Genomic DNA, 19,364 nt, shown 5'->3' on the forward strand with positions numbered 1-19,364 from the left:
TTTGTGTTTTCATGAAAGCAAATTTGACTTAGTTTTTCGTGTATTATTTTGTTTCTCATAAACTGTTCAAGATATATTTTACAAAACTTTGTACACACATAAACCCATTATAGTAGTTGTGCCTTTTGCTACTTGTCACGATTACAAAATTCTTGAATCGGTTAATCGGCTAGCCAAAAATCGTATCGGTGCCGATTAATCGGATGCCGTATAAATTCTATAAAAATGTAAAATAAATGTTTCTTTCATTGGCTAATAATGTCATTGTCTGTACTGCGTTACAGGGATTTTCCCTTGTGATTGTTGATATGCGTGAGCTAGAAACCGAATCGACTACGACTAAACCGATTAATCGTGACAACCCTAGTTTCCATAGTTTGACTTATTTTTTTGGTGTACAATTTTGTTTCCAAAGCATATCTCATAAACCATTTAAAATATCTTCATGAAACTTTGTACAAACATTAACCTATTATACTAGTACTCTTGTGCCTTTTTCTAATTTCGAATATTTGGGATTTAATAATTTTTATACGCCCACATTTTCATGTGGACTTTGTACAAACATTAACCTATTATACTAGTACTCTTGTGCCCTTTTCTAATTTCGAATATTTGGGATTTAATAATTTTTATACGCCCACATTTTCATGTGGACATATATTGTCGTCACCCCTGTCCGTCCGTCCACAAATTGTTTGTGGAGACTCTACAGGTAACAATACTTATCCGATTTTGATGAAACTTGAAATATAGGTTTATCTCCAAAAGATCTCTGTTCTTTTCGATATTCGCATGGATCGAAACTTTATGGCTTATGGCCCCTGAGTGATTGTACGAAAAATCACCTTTTTATTAGCTTGTGGATACACCAGAGGTCACAATTTTCATCTGATTTTGATGAAACTTGAAATGCATGTTTATAACCCATATTTGTGCATATCGGATTGTAACTTCGTGAATTATGGTGCCTGATTGTATGTAGAGTCGGGTTTTTAGCTTGCTGTCCCTCTAGAGGTCACAATTAATATCCGATTTTAAAAACCTTTCGAATATATCACTGTTACACCGTAAGGATGGTTGAAAATCGGACCAAAACTGCCGGACAAAATGTCCACCCCTGTTATATCAACAGATCTTGAATGATTATGCATTAGACCTTATGTGCCGGAGTTATGCTGTGTCTTTTACATTACACAAAATGTGAATTATGTACAAAGTTCGAGAAGTTTCTGGACCTTCCACCAGGGGCTACAATTCTTGTCCAATTCCGATGATACTTAAACAATATGTTAGGGATCCAAAAGATCTTGAAAATAAGGCATGACAAGTATCCATCTCAGTACATTTTACAGCTCTCACTGGATAATCTGGCAAAACTTAGATACAATCTTTTAACTTCAAATCAAATCTGTTGATGCAGAAAAGTAAAGCATACAAACTCCATTTCATTTGCTATTGCCAATGTTTAATCTATATTTCAGCAAATTGCATTTAAGAATTTGGTTTCAAGAAATCGAGAAATGGAGGCAAAACATGGGGCACCAGCATCGAATTCTGCGATTCAGTTACCGTTTATTATTGTTAATACTAGTAAAAAGACTGTAATAGATTGTAGTATCTCTAATGACAAGTAAGTACACCTAATTAGGCTTTTAAACTTTCCTCCAGAAGACTATTGTTTGTACTAAAGTTATTATTTTTATGTTCATGTATATTGTCGTCGCCCTTGTCCATCAGTCTGTATGTCTGTCTGTCCATCCACAATTTTGTTTGTGGACATTCTACAGGTCACAATTTTTATCCGATTTTGACGAAACTTGAAATATAGGTTTATCTCCCAAAGATCTTGTTTCCTTTCTATTTGCATGTATAGGACCATAACTTCATGGATTATGGCCCCATCACTGAAGGTTGAGTTTGAATTTTGTAAAAATCTGACCAAAACTACTGGACAAAATGGCTGTTCCTTGCACGCAAATAATCTAAATGTAATACCAAGGTTGTGAACACTTTAGAAGTCCCAATTTTTATCTGATTTTGATGAAACTTGAAATGTATGTTTATAATCATCGGACTGTTATTTCCTGGATTATGGCGTCTGATTGTACAAAAAATGATGTATTAGCTCGTGGACCCTCCACAGGTCACAATTTTTTATCCAATTTTAAAAAACGTTTAAATTTATCACCGTTACTCCCTAATGATGGTTGACCAAAACTGCCTGACAAAATGGCGGCTCCTTATACGCAAATAGTTTATAAGTATGTAATATGAAGGTTGTGGATCCTCTAGAGATCACAATTTTTATATGTTTATTGTATATATTCACACATATCGGACAGTAACTTTCTAGATTATGGTCCCCAATTTTACGAAAAATAGCTTCTTTTTTTAAGTTCGTTCTCTGTCCATCTCTTGTAAAATTTTGAGTATATTTTGCATAGCAAACCTTTATTTACAGAATGTTAGCATTTGAAAATGTGTTCGAAGTACATGATGATCTCAAAGGTTAATTATATTTGTTTTATTACAGAGATGAATATTTGTTTACATTTGATAATACATTCGAGATACATGATGATATCGAAGTTTTAAAGAGAATGGGAATGGCTTTTGGTTTAGAGAAAGGGCAGTGTTCAACTGATGATTTAATAAAAGTTATAAGAATGGTACCAAAAGCCTTAGAGCCTTATGTTACAGGTATACTGCCACCTGTTGGCTGATTTCTGGCAACAAGATTGCTTTATTTCTTTTTAGCGTACGCAATATCCCCACAACCTGTCATTTGGAAAATTAATTTTTTTGGCATTGCCTGCAATCTCTAAATAGAGCAGGCCCATTTCACGTCACGTAAGTTACGGTTCAGAGCAGTTTAGAGCTCTGTAAAATTGATATCAATTAAATCAATAAGTAAATGCATCAGAATATCTCAATCCTGTCAATTTTGAAAATTGATAATTATCAAAACTTTAAAGCAGGTGTTTTTTCCACAATTTAATTTAATGTAACCGTCCCGTAAGTTACGCAGAAAAATTAAATAATCATAACTTGACATTTTGCAGTGAAAATTATGTGATTTGTGAAACATGACTAGATAATTTTAAATATAATATGAAAGAATATTCATTCTATTTTGCAATTCTGCTCCAAACTGGGCTAATGAAGACAGGCATATGCAATACAGTGTGCTATGAGGGAAATTTTGCCTGGACAGCGGCACTACAGCCTACTTTTATATCAAATTCCAACTGTCAAGTGATCTTTTAGGCGCACACCAATGTGTACACGGGACCTCGGTTTTCTGTTCCATCCGAACGAATAGACAGCTGTCCTTGTCAGGCCCTCCATCCTGCATCACTGACAAGGGGGAACCATGTCGGAAAATCTGGATGAACTTTCTTGGTCAATGCAGGGATCCAACACCCAACCTCCAGGCTAGTGAGCCAGCGTCTTACCCACTTAGCCACCATGATCCCCAAGTGGTGAAATAATTGTGCATTTGGTGGTAAAAAGATCAAATTTGGTACAGTCATGGGTTATGGTATAGTGAACAGTAATGAATGCAAAATCTATCCCATAATTCTGATTAGAGCAGATGGATGTAACTGGGGCAAGACTATTTTTATACACCCACATTTTCATGTGGACGTATATTGTCGTCGCCCCTGTTCGTCCACAATTTGTTTGTTGGACACTCTACAGGTCACAATTTTTATCCGATTTGAAACTTGAAATGTAGGTCTATTCCCCAAAGATCTTGGTTCCTTACGATATTGGAATGTATCGGACCATAACTTCATGGATTATAGCCCCTGATTGTACGAAAAATCATGTTTTAATCTTGTGGACATTCTAGAGGTCAAAATTTTCATCCGATTTTGATGAAACTTGAAATGCCTGTTTATAACCCAAAGATCTTGGTTCCTGTTGATATTCGCGCATATCTAATCTTAACTTCCTGAATCATGGCCCCTGATTGTACGAAAAATCGAGTTTTTATCTTGTGGTCTCTCTCGAAGTTGAGTTCGAATTTCGTGATAATCGGACCAAAACTGCCGGAAAAAATGGCCGCCTATGTAATACCATGGTTATGGACACTCTAGAAGTCAAAATTTTTATCTGATTTTGATGAAACTTGAAATGTATGTTTATAATCCAAAGATTGTGGTTCCTTTTGATATTTGATTATTTCAGACTATAACTTTCTGGATTATGGCCCCTGATTGTATGAAAAATCGCTTTTGTTTTTAGCTTGTTCTCTATCCATCTCTTGCAAAATGTGGGCGTATCTTGCCCGACAGCTGCTGGTTTGTATTATAGATGCATCGGCAACAAATACTGATAATTAGCTATATGGCACTAGAATAAATAACACCTTTTCAATACGTTTTTCTGTAATTTTTTATAATTCAAAATAAAACAATATACATGTAACAGAACAAATCAATGAATACCACACATTGTATTAGGCTAGCCCAGCTTGACCTGTTTACGCTATGCTTCCATTATGTTTGTCTCCATTTTCCAGTGACTACAATGACCGCCTTTGTTGGTTACTTCCCCTGGCTATCATGTCCTTAACCTCAAGGTCAATTTCCCGGTTCATTTTAAATTCCAAATCTAATATACAGTCCATGGCCAAACGAACTATGTTAGGAGGATAATATTTCCCTGACGGTTTGTCATGCTAATATTAAAACGATTTAGTCTTATTTTCTGTCACAGGCAATAGAGAATGTACTTCATAAATCCCTAGACAGGCTTTGATATGATCTGTATAATGCAAACTGTCACAACAAATTTGAACAATGGCTAACAAGTATCAATTGAAGTAAATCGGACAATATTAATGTCATAATAAATAACAGAATATTGTGGAAATATATTTATTCAAAAAAATTGACATTTCTATAATAATGATAATGTTAGGGAAATCTGTTTCTATCAGAAATACTAATGTTATTTCTGTAATTTTTGAATAACAAAATGGAATCAAAAAATTCCTGATACGTCGATGCAAGTATCGATGTTTGCGTCTGATGCATCGATGCTTAAGGTAAGACGTGGCAGGAAAAATCTATTTTCTAAACTACTGTATGGATTTTATTGAAATTTGGCAGGTGTTTGGATGTGGTTATTATGAGTTTATGTGAAAAGTATGAAATGCCTAGGTATATTAGGTACTAAGTCATGAACATTTTATTGGAGGCAAACGGTGAAATATTATACAACTTTTAGGAAAAGTAGTTTTCCCGGGAAACATAATATATATCATAAAACAACCTATTTCTGAATTCCAAAAGAACCATTGTACAGGATTATCTATACAAAATTAATGACAACCTTCATTTTAGCAAATGGGTGTTGGTTAACTTCATCACTTGAAAATTTTCACTTTTTTCCATTTTACAAAGACCAATTGTGAAATATGAATATAACATACATAAATGATTTATAGATATTCCTGTACAGTAAGTATAGGGCTAATATCGTGCCAAATTTGATTGTTCTAGGTATAATAGTTTTCATTTTATGGCTTTCCTAAGGTGCAAAACATGTGTTCTGAGAAAATGCCGATTTTGTCGCGATCTTCAAATAAAAACAACACAAACACATGCGATCCGTAAAAGACCGGCTTATAGATAGTGCTAAACACTTACAGAATCATATAAAAACTTAGTAGTAATAATTGTAGGCTTTATTCTGATATTTTCTAGGGTTGATGTTGTCTGTGCCTGTATCATACAGTAGCCCACCCACTCGTTCAACCACGCATCCTAATCAGCGATCTTGGAAATTGACAGAGACTTTCTCTCCCATTTTAGTTAAAATTGTTGATGCTTTGTCTTTTTTTTTTCCTTTTTTTTTTTGCAACCTAATTTGTCTGAATTCTACAGTTTTAATATAATTGATTATTTGGCTGAATAGCAGCAATAGTAAACAATTCACCCACTTCTCTGATTCCGTTTTTATACGGCCATCACTACAAAACCAGTCTTTGGAAACAAACACATCTTTACCGATATATTTCCAACAAACATTCTGTGTCAATTTCTTTTTGAAACTCGTTTTAAAATATTTCTGCTTTTAAGTTAAAATCAATAAAATAGTGGGCAACCTGTTCTATGACTTGGTGTTATTGTAACAACAAGCTACTAAACATCTATCTATCATGGTGTGATTTAGTTAACTAATAAAAAATTACTATAAGAAAAATCAAATAAAATTACATTTGTAGGTCTATATTTTTTTTTTTTTGTACAGGCAGCCATACATAATATCAATAGAAAATGTGTCTCTTATTTGTCTTATTTATATTAGCAGTGCTGATAGTAATACTTGTATTGCTACTACTAATAGTACTAATCATAAAATCCATTAGTCTAATGGATTTTATTTTTGCTTCACTACTAAAATCCTTCGAAAATTGGTTGCTTTTTTAAAATCATTATTTTTTCTTAGAAATGTTCCTGGCAGCCATAATGTCCATATATGTAATGGAAAATAATTAATTTGTTCGTTTAAAAAAAACCCCGTAAAACATGCGTAAACTTTTACTAGGATATAAAAATGAGTAAAAGAACGTCCCGGTAGTCGCGATTGTCATTTATAAGTAATAGTAACTCAATGGTGAGTCGTGTATGATCGCGCATCTCTGTAACTAGGCTACGTAACGATTATAATGTACTGCGCATGCGCCGGAAGAGTTCACAACCGATTGACCCTTATTATGTATTCAAAAACCCATATAAGGCAGTTTCCGTGATATTTTTTAACGGAAAGAACCGGCAATTGCCAAATATGTAACGGTTATAAATAGAATATTTTATGACCATAAAACGTAGCGGAACTTCCTCTTTCCATCGATATATCAAACATGGCGACCATAACAATGCTGTCGACGGCAAGAAAGCCGAAGACGGTGGCATATTTTGCGATTCTCTTTACAAAAAAATTGATTTTAATTGACCTAGGCATTTTTAAAACATGAAATTAGGTACTTATTTTTTATTTTGTCAATTTAATTTTTTCGTAATATGATAATAAACATATTTAACCTGCCGAAAATCAGAAAATGTCAAAACTCATAATTTGGAATATTTTTAGACATTTTCGACCCGCGTCTTACCTTAAAATTTTACTTGATATCAGCACTACAGAACTTGCAAACATTTTTATTCATTCATCGATGAAAGACAAACGTCACATGACAACCATAACTGAAAGTGCTTTAAAAAAAAAATTCTGTATGATTGTGGTATAGCCTTCAATAAAAACAACAATATTTTTAGAATTAAGCCTTTGTCAGAACTAAAATTAAAAAAATTATAACGGTAAATGCTATTTTAAACCAATTTATTGACCTAATTCTAACCGACACATCATTGGGATTCGGTATTGGAGATTCTATCAGGAAAATATATTAATGACTGTTTCTCATTGTATTCGGTGTTCTATAAGGGGATTATATTCAATGAAGATTTAAATTTACCTAACAACTGGTCAGTGAATCCATCAATGTATGATCCAGTTATTCTGGTACCTGGAATTCATAATCATACAGAGCGTGGAAGACGTTTGATTGGCAAACTATTGAGATCGTCTTCTTTCACCATATGGGTTATATTTACTGAAGCAGCTTACTGAACCTGTTATGCATAATCAACAAGCTTGTTTTGTTTTTTTACCGGATTATCAAAATTACTGTTACATGTGCTAATCAGGCTATTCGGATTATGAACCACATTCTCACTAAGGTATGACTGTTGTTGTAGCCGATAAGCAGGTTGACTGACTTCTTGATTAACAAGTTATAATTAACCCGTTGTAATTTAGCCGAAAGTAGATTGATTTATGATACCATAGTGGCAGGTTCATTGTTTTACCAATCGGCTTGATTGAACTTAAGCAGCTAAAGCCGACAAAGAGAAAAAAAAAAAACAATTAAGAAAGATCCCTTGTATCATGATGTTTGAAAGTAACCATTTTACAGAAGAAATTGGAAAAAGAATCTCAAAGAACATTGAGCTTAATTTGCCAAATGGTCTCACTTTGATCTCTCCCTCCAATGTGACAAAAGGTGTATCCCTAACCTTGTGGGGTTTCTCACACTTTTTTAAGTCCCTTCTGCGCCAGAAAATTATTGAAATATAGATGCACAATATATTGGTCTTAAATTAAAATGGCTTAGTTTCTGTTGACTGCACCGTAATCAATATTTCTCTCTCTTATGTGCAGTGTGTTTCCTTTTACAGAAATGGCTTCTGATTCTTCTAGTTTAGTTAATTTATCAACTGGTATTCGACCAATCGACCCAACCGATGTCGGTTATCAACAAAAACGGTGAGTTTTATCATAAGAACATCTCAAGAAATTACTTGTCATATTGAGTGCTGATTTTAGTGTTAAAGTATTTTAGGTCATTATTCAAATGGCTCTATATGATTTAATTTTATTAATAGGTTCATCTTTCCGTCCGTCACACTTTTTGGGACACAATAACTCTCTTTCTAATTGAGTCAGAGCTAGAATGTTCAAACTTGGTGTAGGGGTTTATTAGTGCAATGCCTTGATGGAGAGTGATGAAACTTGGTGTATAGTTTCATTACATCAGTACCTTGACTAAGTTCGATAATGAGCATTTTCTGCTCAGGGTAAGCAGAGCGATAAGCAATTTGATTGGTCGAGACTTTGGAACACAATAACTCTCATTCTAATTGAGTTAAAATGTTCACACTTTGCGTAGGTGTCTATTAGGTGAATGCCTTGATGGACTTTGAAGATAAAAATTTTCTACTTAGGGTAAGCAAAGATAAGCAATTTGATTGGTTGATACTGTGGGACACGATAACTTTAGTTCTAATTAAGTGAGAATGAGGGCACTTGGTGTATAGCTTTATTACATCAATACCTTGACTAAGTTCGATAATGAACATTTTCTGCTGAGGGTAAGCAGAGCTATAAGCAATTTAATTGTTCAAGACTTTGGAACACAATAACTCTCCTTCTAATTGAGGTAGAATGTTCAAACTTGGTGTAGATGTTTATTAGGTGAATGCCTTGATGGAGTTCGATGATGTACATTGTCTGCTTACGGTAAGCTGGGATAAGGAATCTGATTGGTTGATGCTTTAGGTCACGATAGATTTGGTTATAATGAAGCGAGAGCGATGAAACTCTGAATATAGATATATTATATCATTACCTTGACTAAGTTCGATGGTGAGAATTTTCTGCTTAGGCTAAGGAGCGATAAGCAATTTGATTGGTCAGGACTTTGGAACACAATAACTCTCCTTTTAATTGAGGTAGAATGTTTAAACTTGATTTAGATGGTCATTAGGTGGATGTCTTGATTGAGTTCAGTGATTAACATTTCGAGCTGAAGCTAAGCAGAACTAATCAATTTCATTGGTCGATACTTTGGGACAAGATGATCTTGATTCTATCTGATAGAGAGTGATGAAACTTAGTGTATAGTTTGATTGCTCCATACTTTTGAAAAAAATAAATGTGCGATTAATTAATATGTCATCTATTTATTTTGGGATTTCGGCGGGGGACATCAGCCTCACTGTTGGCTTGTTTAAATACAAATAGTCTGCTTTAGATTGTTTCCTTTGTAAATCCTTCATATATGCCCACATTTTCATGTAGACATATATTGTTGTCGCCTCTGTCTGGACGTCCGTCTGTCTATCCGTCCCTAATGGTTTTTGGACACTATACAGGTCACAATTTTTATCCAATTTTGACGAAACTTTGAGATCAATACAAAAATGCAAAAAAAATTTCAAGGGGTGAAGGTGAGGTCTCAAAATTCACATTCTGCTGAGCGATCGTTTTCAGAACGCTCGGTAAAAATCTTGTTTACAAACTATCTGTTACCCCAGTCTGCAGTATATGTACTAGGCTTCCATTGTAATGTGCACTGCAGTGTACTATCATACCGCAATGACAGGTTATTTACCCGAATTCTTATACATTATTGTTGTTGTACCACAACGATTGTGGTAGTTCACTAAAGCACGAAAATGGCGGCCATAATTCAAAGAGAGGAATCGGATGAACATTTGAAAGGAATTGATACGAATATTAAGAATAAGTTTCAATGGAGCTGGCTGGAGAAGTCCGTGGATATTACTTATAGAAACAGTTCGGACCCTCTAGAGGCCACAATTTTGATCCAATTTTGATGAAACTTGAAATTTATGTTTATAACTGAAAGATCTTGGTTGCTTTTGATATTTGTGCATATCGGTTCGTAACAAACTGAATTATGTCCCTTGATTGTACGTAAAATCACGGTTTTAGCTTGTGTTCCTCTAGAGGTCACAATTTTTATCCGATTTAAAAAAAACGTTTGAATATACCAAAGTTACACCCTAATGATGGTTGAGTTCGAATTTCGTGAAAATCAGACTAAAACTGCCTTACAAATGACCGGCCCTCGTACGCAAAAAATATATGGTATATCAAGGTTGTGGACCCTCTAGAGGCCACAATTTTGATGAAACTTGAAATTTATTCTTTATAACTCAAAGATCTTTGTTCCTTTTGATATTTGCGCATATCGGATAGTAACAGACTGAATTATGTCCCTTGATTGTACGTAAAATCACGGTTTTAGCTTGTGTTCCTCTAGAGGTCACAATTTTTATCCGATTTAAAAAAAACGTTTGAATATACCAAAGTTACACCCTAATGATGGTTGAGTTCGAATTTCGTATAAATCAGATTAAAACTGCCTTACAAATGGCCGGCCCTCGTACGCAAAAAATATATGGTATATCAAGGTTGTGGACCCTCTAGAGGACACAATTTAGATCCGATTTTGATGAAACTTGTTGAAGTTCATGTTTATAACTCAAAGATCTTGGTTCCTTTTGATATTCGCGCATATCGGATCGTAACTGAATTATCTCCCTTGATTGTACGTAAAATCACGGTTTTAGCTTGTGTTCCTCTAGAGGTCACGGGGGGTTGGATGGCTGAATGGTTAGCGTGCGCGCGCTGTATCATAAAGTCTGTCATTGAGTCGACTGGCGTGGTTTCGAATCCCCGGTTGTGCGTGGCAAGGAGTAGGGTTGCCTGTCCAACCTCGTGGGTTTTCTCCGGGTCCTCCGGTTTCCTCCCACGGCTAAAGACCCCTACGCGCAAGCGAATTATGTAAATAAAATTAAACCATATGTTAGTCCCGAAATGACCTAGTTTGTGTCAAGTGGACGTTAAACCCCATTTCTCTCTCTCTCTCTAGAGGTCACAATTTTTATCCGATTTAAACAAAACGTTTGAATATACCAACATTACACTCTAATGATGGTTGAGTTTGAATTTCGTGAAAATCAGACTAAAACTGCCATACAAAATGGCCGGCCCTCGTACGCAAAAATTATATGGTATATTGTGGTCTTGTGGACCCTCTAGAGGACACAATTTAGATCCAATTTTGATGAAACTTCAAATATAATTTTATATCACAAAGATCTTGGTTACGTGGACGTATCCTGTCTAGCAACCGCTGGTGAATATAAGCTACACAATTAGTGAATTACTTAATATTTGGATAAATTGGGTAAAGTGATTATTCAGCATGGAAATAGTTCTGCTAGAGATCACAATTTTTATCCAATTAAAAAAAAATGTTTGAATATATCACTGTTACACAAAAGTTTGAATTTTGTGAAAATGGGATCAGTTATACACTAATGATGGTTGAGTTTGAATTTCGCGAAAATCAGAAAAAAATGACAGACATAATGGCCGCCTTTTGTATGCAAATAGTGTAAAAATATGGTTTATCAAGGTTGTGGGCCCCCTAGAGGCCACAATTTTTATCCGATTTGGATGAAACTTTTAATATATGTTTTTATCATAAAGATCTTTGTTCCTTTTGATAATCACACATATCCGAAATTAACTTCCTGGATTATGGCCCCTGATTGGTCGAAAAATCTCATTTTTAGCTTGTGGATTCTCTAGAGGTCCCAAATTTTTTTTTTCCATTTTAAAAACTGTTTAAATATATCGCCATTTCACCATAATGAAGGTTCAATTGGAATTTTGGGGAAATCGAAATGAAACTGTCCGACAAAATGGACGGTCTTTGTACGCAAATTGTGTATAAGTATGTAATACAAAGGTTATGGACCCGTCACCCGCTAGAGGTCACTATTTTTATCCGATTTTGATAAAAGTTAAAATATATCTTTATATTCCAAAAATCTCAGTCCCTTTTGATATTTGCACATTTCAGACCATAACTTTCTGGATTATGGCTCATTATTGTTCAAAAAATCGTTTTTGTTTTTAGGGTGTTCTCTATCCATCTCTTGCAAAATGTGGGCATATCCTGCCTGGCTGGTTTAATGATATGACCTTAAAATGCATATCTACATTTTAACACTATTGACTGTTATGTGGGTTTTTATGATGTTATGACGTCAAACTTCTTGGTCATTTAAGAGTTAAAAAATGTTTAAACATATCACCGAAACACATCAGTGAAGGTTAAGTTCAAATTCCGTAAAAATCTGACCCATACTGCGGAACAAAATGGCCTCTCCTTGTATGCAAATCGTGTAAAAGTATGTAATATCAAGGGTGTGGATGCTGTCGAAGTCACAATTTTTATTCGATTTTGATGAAACTTGAAATGTATTACTATATTCGATATTTGTGCATATCAGACCGTAACCCCCTGCATTATGGCCCCTGATTGTATGAAAAATCACGTTTTTAGCTTGTGGACGCTCTAGAAGTCACAGTTTTTATCCAACTTTAAAAAAAATAAAACGTTTAAATGTATCACCATTGTTACTCCCTAATGATGGTTGAGTTCGAATTTCGTGAAAATTTTACCGAAACTGTCTGAAAAAAATGACTGCTCAATGTAGGCCTACACAAATATTGTAAAAGTATGTAATACCAAGATTAATTTTGATTCGATTTTGATGAAACTTAAAATTTATATCCCAAAATATATATGTTTCTTTCGATATTTGCGTATTTCAGACCATAACATCCTGGATTATGGCCCTGGATTGTACTCAAAAAGGTGGGGTTGAATGGCTGAATGGTTAGCTTGTGCGTGCTGTATCATAAGGTCTGTTATGAATCAGCTGGCATGGTTTTGATTCCCTGGTTGTACGTGACACGGAGTAGCGTTGCCTGTCAACCTCGTGGGTTTTTTCTGGGTCTGCCTGTTTTCTCTCATTAGCCAAGACTTTAACAAAGAAACAGTCCAGTTAAATTGGGAGATTATAATCTAGCCTTCTTGCTCATGATAAAGTGAATACCTATACATTGAAGTGTATGGCATATAAATAAATGAACTGCAAATCTTTGGCGCACTGAGATTTTTAAATTTTTCTACTGATACTCTATTTGATAATTTCAGATATCAACAACATCAGCAGACTGCCATTATGCAGAAACCGTATTTAAATAATACAAGTATAACAGATTCTGAGGTGGCTAGTGCGACTGCTCTACTCTCAAGACAATCCAGCCTCGGTTCTCGTACAGCCACCGAAACGCCTTCAGAAACCTACTCGGACGATGATAGTGATACTGACGAATCCAGTCCAGTTGATATGGGCTAGTCTATGTCAATCAAGCCTATATTAGGTTCAAGCAATAATTATTCATCTCCAATAGGTCAGAGTTGACAGTTCAATCAGGTTGTTACGAAAGTGTCTTTGTTTTTGGGGTTTATTCTCCCTCAACTTTTGACTTGGAAGAATTATGAATCCATGTAAACATAAGGATGGCCGATTACTAGAGATTTTAAAATTTTGTTTTGTTGATTTTTGTGCAGATAGCGTGAAGAGACGTGGATGGCGATGGTGTCATCCAAAATGAAATAATGATGCATAGTTAAAATTTTCAATCGAAGATCATTTGTGTTCGCACACAATAATGCAAGGTTTCCAGAAGAATTTATGAGTAAAACCCCCCAAAACTGTTAACATAACAATACAGAAGAGGATGTCAACCATGTTTTAAAAACTTGTCATGGCTTCTGAAGAATTAATTTAATGTGCATCCAGTTTTATCAGCATCTTTTGTTAGCTTGTCAGTATGTTGGTGAAATGTATGTACTTTAGAAAAATACTCAAACCGTTAAATTTCAAAAAAAAAAAAAGATTTTTTGTCATTGATAATGTTTGAAGATTGTGGTTTGTTTTTTTCAAAAGTGACAGGATTTCAAATGACCGGAAGGATTATAGTTTTAAGAAGTGTTAAAATATTTGAGAGGATGTGAACTAACTTTGAGCTGAATTCCTGTGTTTCCAGACCAGTATTCTGAAATTCCTGAGCCTGAACATGAATTTCAAAAACTTAATGCAACTCAAAAACTTGAAGTTTACTGCCAAGTACACTTAACACAATGCAAATTATAGTTTGTCTTGCAACAAAATTATTAACATTACACAAATTGATTTATTTTTCGTTTCATCAGATGTATTCATTTACCATTTAGCAATGATTGAACACTTTTCATAATGGTTCTAATTAGTTCGTAATAATTGATATAGATTTGACAAACTTTTCTTTTGAAATAAAGAGCACATAAAATGACCATAATATAATAGTCATATGTACTTGAAGCCAGTGTTTTTATTATACGCCCACACATAGTATGCGCGTATAATATTGTTGCTCTGCCTGTCCAAACCTGCTTGTTCCCTCTCTAGAGGCCACAATTTTTTACGAATCTTTTTCAAACCTTAGGATAATGGTGACGGTTGGGATAAAATTTTCATTCCTGAGTTAATAACTTTTTAAATAGCGTAATTTTGTTTGTCTGCTCTCTATGGAGGTCACAATTGCTGTCAAATCCTGACGAGTAGACAACAATCGCTATTTTTGTTCCAGACCCTTTTCACACCAAATTTGAAATAAATGTGTTAAAAACTGTAACAAAGGCATTTTTAGGGGAGGTCTATATTTGCGACTGTGTTTGAGTGAAAATGTCTGTATTAATTATGAATGGATTTCAGTTAAATTACTCTAGATGTAAACACTGGCTTTAAGTACATACAACTTTGATGTGGTCATTGTATGTGTTCTTTAAGCAAAAGAAAGCAATGATGGACTGGTACCATAACTAGTTCGTGAGAACAGATAAAATAATCAAACCCCATGTCACACAAAAGAGGTAAAGTTACTAAAATATAAAACAAAACATGAATATTGTGTTGAAGTGGCACCTGGATTTGTTCATTAGCTGAGCTAAATATCTTCTCAAGGAGCTTACAAATTTGAAATACTTTTGAGAGAACCTCCAAACACTTACAGCTGGGAGTCAATACCACTCTTGTAGCCTGGACCTCCCAACATCAAAGAACCATCTGGCACTAATTTCTTTTGGCCATAACCTTGGTAGTAACATACCATTTGATATAACCTTGGTAGTAACATACCATTCACAAAATGACTTAAAAGGAACCAATTTAGAGATTCACCACAGTCCAGGGCAATTTGAATCTCAAATAAGAATATCAGTCCAATAATGGTTGAATTCCTTTCAGTATTTACAAAGATATGTGAAATTGAAATTTCATTGATCTATGCAATAAGCCCGTCACCATTTTATCCATGAAATTTAATGGTACGCCTGTTTTCAATCTGATTGACTCTAAGTCAGGATATTGTCCAGTGTTTCTTTTTGGATTTTGTTGTCCCTCGCCTTTAGAAGAAAGCAGGGGATTATTAAAATGGGTCTGTCCGTCACACTTTTTGGGACACAATAACTCTGCTTCCAATTGAGCTAGACTTGGTGTAGGTGTTTATTAGGTCTTGATGGAGTTTGAAGATGAGCATTTTCTGCATAGGCTAAGCAGAGATAAGCAATTTGATTGGTTGATGCTTTGGGACACGATAACTTTAGTTCTAATTAAGTGAGAGTGATGAAACTTGGTGTATAGTTTCATTACATCAATTATCAATACCTTGACTAAGTTCGATAATGAGCATTTTTTTCACAAGGTAAGCAGAGCGATAAGCAATTTGATTGGTCGAAACTTTGGAAGACAATAACTCTCCTAATTGAGGTAGAGTGGTCAAACTTGGTGTAGTCGTTCATTAGGTGATTGCCTTGATAGAGTTTGAAGATGAGCATTTTCTGCTTAAGGTAAGCAGAAATAAGCAATTTGATTGGTTAATGCTTTGGGGCACGATAATGTTGGTTATAATTAAGTGGGTGATGAAACTCAGAGTATGGATTCATTACGTCAATACCTTGATTAAATGCGATAATGAGCATATTCTGCTTAGGCTAAGTAGCGATAAGAAATTTGATTGGGCGAGACTTTGGAAGGTAACAACTCTGTTGAATGATTAACATTTCCCACTAAAGCTAAGTAGATCTAAGCAATTTCATTGGTGGATGCTTTGGGACAAGATAACCTTGATTCTAACTGATGGCGAGTGATGAAACTTAATGTATAGTTTCACTACCAGGTACTTCAAAACCTTGCCTGAGTTTGATAGTGAACATTTTATACTTAGACTATAGATAATCAGTTCGATTGCTCAATACTGTTGAAAAAGATAAATGTGCAATTAATCAATATGTGTCATCTATCTATTTGGGGTGGGGGGACGGACATCAGCCTCACTGTTAGCTTGTTTTCTTAATTAAAACTTAATCAATCTGAGTTCACATTAGCATGGATTATTTTAGTGACAAATGGCAATGGCACATCGTTACTTTAATACTCTTGGAATGTTCCTAAGAAGGTCAATTTCCATCCAGCTCCGAGAAGAGAGAGAGGAGTGAATGAAAACGACACTTAAGACCACATCATGCGCTGTGCACTGCCTTACACCACAGGGTAAAATGTTTGGGGCTATACTTAATTATCTTTTCCATAAGCACCTGAATATAAAAAATGATTTGACAAATCATCCACTCACCTTAAACATGGTACAAAACAATAACTAGACAGTGGTGCTTACCTACTCATCTTCACATATAATTTAGACACCTTTCAAGTCAGTGACTAATATATAAATTGGTGGCATATATTTTATTTGTATGTACTAGGTTATTCAAAATGTCCTGAAAATATACTAGAAAAATACTGGACTACCCAAAAAAACACCCATGGGGCAAGCAATGGGCAAAAATGTCAGGGTATCACTAACTGACAACCTGACTGTTGTGTGCTAGCTTGACTGAGGGAGCGGGTGTTATTTCTTAATCAATGGTTAGGGAAACATTGAGGGGGGTTTCAATGTACAAAAGACTCTGCAATTAAACGTCGGAAAAAGAAACTGATAGAAAATAATTAAGAATTTACGTAGGCCTCAATACGTATGGTAAATGGACAGAAGTAATAAAAAATACATTCTGAAAAATGAACCTCCCCACAAAGAAGCAAGTTTACAGACATGGCATCTAACAACAGGTTATTTATAGCTATAGTTATCCCCGGCGAATAAAAGTTTTGAGGGGGATTTGAAGCATATTTTTGATAGATTAATTAGTTTGAATATGTTTTTAGTCCAAATATATCATCAAATCAAGTAGTTTGTACACGGGAAAATATCTTTAAATATGTTCATAGAAAAGAGTTAGAATCACAAACAGGTGTGTTGATAACCAATTCACAATTGATAAATTTTTAGTTAATTTTTTTATATTTAGCTTTTCGTGTCCGAGAGTTTGAAAGAAGGATATTTTATGGATTTTGTTTTTCTTTTGGCAAGATGCTATGATCTGTTCTAAGATCTTGTAGCTCTAAATCAATGAAAAATACCCATACATAAAATATCTTTGTTCAAGTTCTTGTTTTCTGTTAAATTCTAAGATATGTTTGCATGATCTTGGTTCCAAACACAATTTCTTAATGCTCTTTTGTTTCGATAATGTTAGATGATAAGTCCTTATTGGGAATATGCATAAGTAAAAATAATACATTTCCATTTAAAAAGCAGTTGGGAAAAGTTTAAATCTGATCTCAAGAACTGATTTAGGAGTTTAAAGAGGAAATTGTGCATCAGAATTTCTTGTGATATTGTTCATTTAAATATCAAATGTTATTGGACAAGAATGTACATCTAAAGAAAACTAAACACCCAATTAATTTGTACATAAATATAATGGGTAGAGAAGTTTATGCTCTGTCTTAAATAGTGTTGTAGGACAAAACTGAAAAATGTTCCCACCAATTTGTTGTTTAGAACTACATGTACGTTATTCTTTTATGCCTGAAAGGTTTTTTTTTTTTTATTACAAAATTGTAAGTAGCCATAGATTAGAATATTTTTTAAAATAGAAACATATTGCAGCAGAAGGCAATTTTTTAATGTTTGATATGAATTTAACTTGTAACTGCTCAGGCATTATAGACTTATTCTATAGAATAACATTTATCCATAGAAGAAAATAATGACATCATTTGTTAATAATTTCAATATGTATTGTAAATTCAATGTCATTGAAATATGTTATAAACATTGTCACAGACACGCGAACAAAAAAAATGTCATTTGTAAAATATATTAAAATCATTCATTGCCTCAAAGATTTATAATTGTTAAATGATGTTGATCAATATCTTGGTCTAAATAATGGAAAAACATTTACTGACATTGTGTTAAATATTGTCTTTTTTTTATGCCCATATTAAAATGTGGCCCTATTCCCTATTTTTGACGCCACCCTTGTATGTCAATCATTCCTTGACCGCATGTAATTTATACAGTGGTCATGTTCATGTGATGAAAAAGCCCATTGATACTGCAATTCCCAAAGATTTCCAATGACGCGTTTATCCCAGGACAATTTTTTCAAAACTAATGAACACTCATAGACAATCTTGCTTTTCCGGCAGATGGGCAGGGGCCACGAAAATGCCCCCCGTGCCCTGAAACGAAGAAGCCTATTGAATTTCAGCAAATTCCATCCATTATGCCAAGAGTTATAGCCTTTGTTTCACATTGTTGCACCTTGTGTGAATGCTTTAACGACAAAAGTTATTATCCGATCTGTGTGAAAGTTGTCCAACCTCGTGGGTTTTCTCCGGGTACTCTGGTTTCCTCCCACTGCTAAAGAGCCCTACGCGCAAGCGAATTATGTAAATAAAATTAAACCAAATGTTAGTCCCGAAATGACCTAGTTTGTGTCGAGTGGACGTTAAACCCCATTTCTCTCTCTCTCTCTCTCTGTGGAAGTGATATGCATCATTTAGTTTAGTAAAACGAAGAACCCTATTGAATTTCAGCAATTTCTGTTTATAACTTCTACAGTTATAGCCCTTGTTTAACCCTGTCGAACCTTTTGAATGCTCGAATGACGAGTTATCATCCGATCTGTATGAAATTTATATGCACCTTTAAATTAGTGAAAT

General features: G+C 34.5%; 1 protein-coding gene across 1 annotated transcript in view; it reads left to right on the forward strand.

Annotated features, from left to right (window-relative positions):
* The window catches only part of LOC126831420 (transcription factor Dp-1), a 65,326-nt gene extending 46,722 nt beyond the window's left edge, over positions 1 to 18,604 (forward strand). The window contains exons 9-12 of the mRNA XM_050561929.2: positions 1,485 to 1,633; positions 2,537 to 2,703; positions 8,259 to 8,346; positions 13,403 to 18,604. Coding sequence (XP_050417886.1) covers positions 1,485 to 1,633; positions 2,537 to 2,703; positions 8,259 to 8,346; positions 13,403 to 13,607 — 609 coding nt within the window. The 3' untranslated portion in view covers positions 13,608 to 18,604. The remainder of the gene's footprint in view (positions 1 to 1,484; positions 1,634 to 2,536; positions 2,704 to 8,258; positions 8,347 to 13,402) is intronic.
* The last annotated feature ends 760 nt before the right edge of the window (positions 18,605 to 19,364 follow it).

The sequence above is a fragment of the Patella vulgata genome, chromosome 1 (assembly GCF_932274485.2).
Source record: "Patella vulgata chromosome 1, xgPatVulg1.2, whole genome shotgun sequence".
NCBI classification, from domain to species: domain Eukaryota; kingdom Metazoa; phylum Mollusca; class Gastropoda; family Patellidae; genus Patella; species Patella vulgata.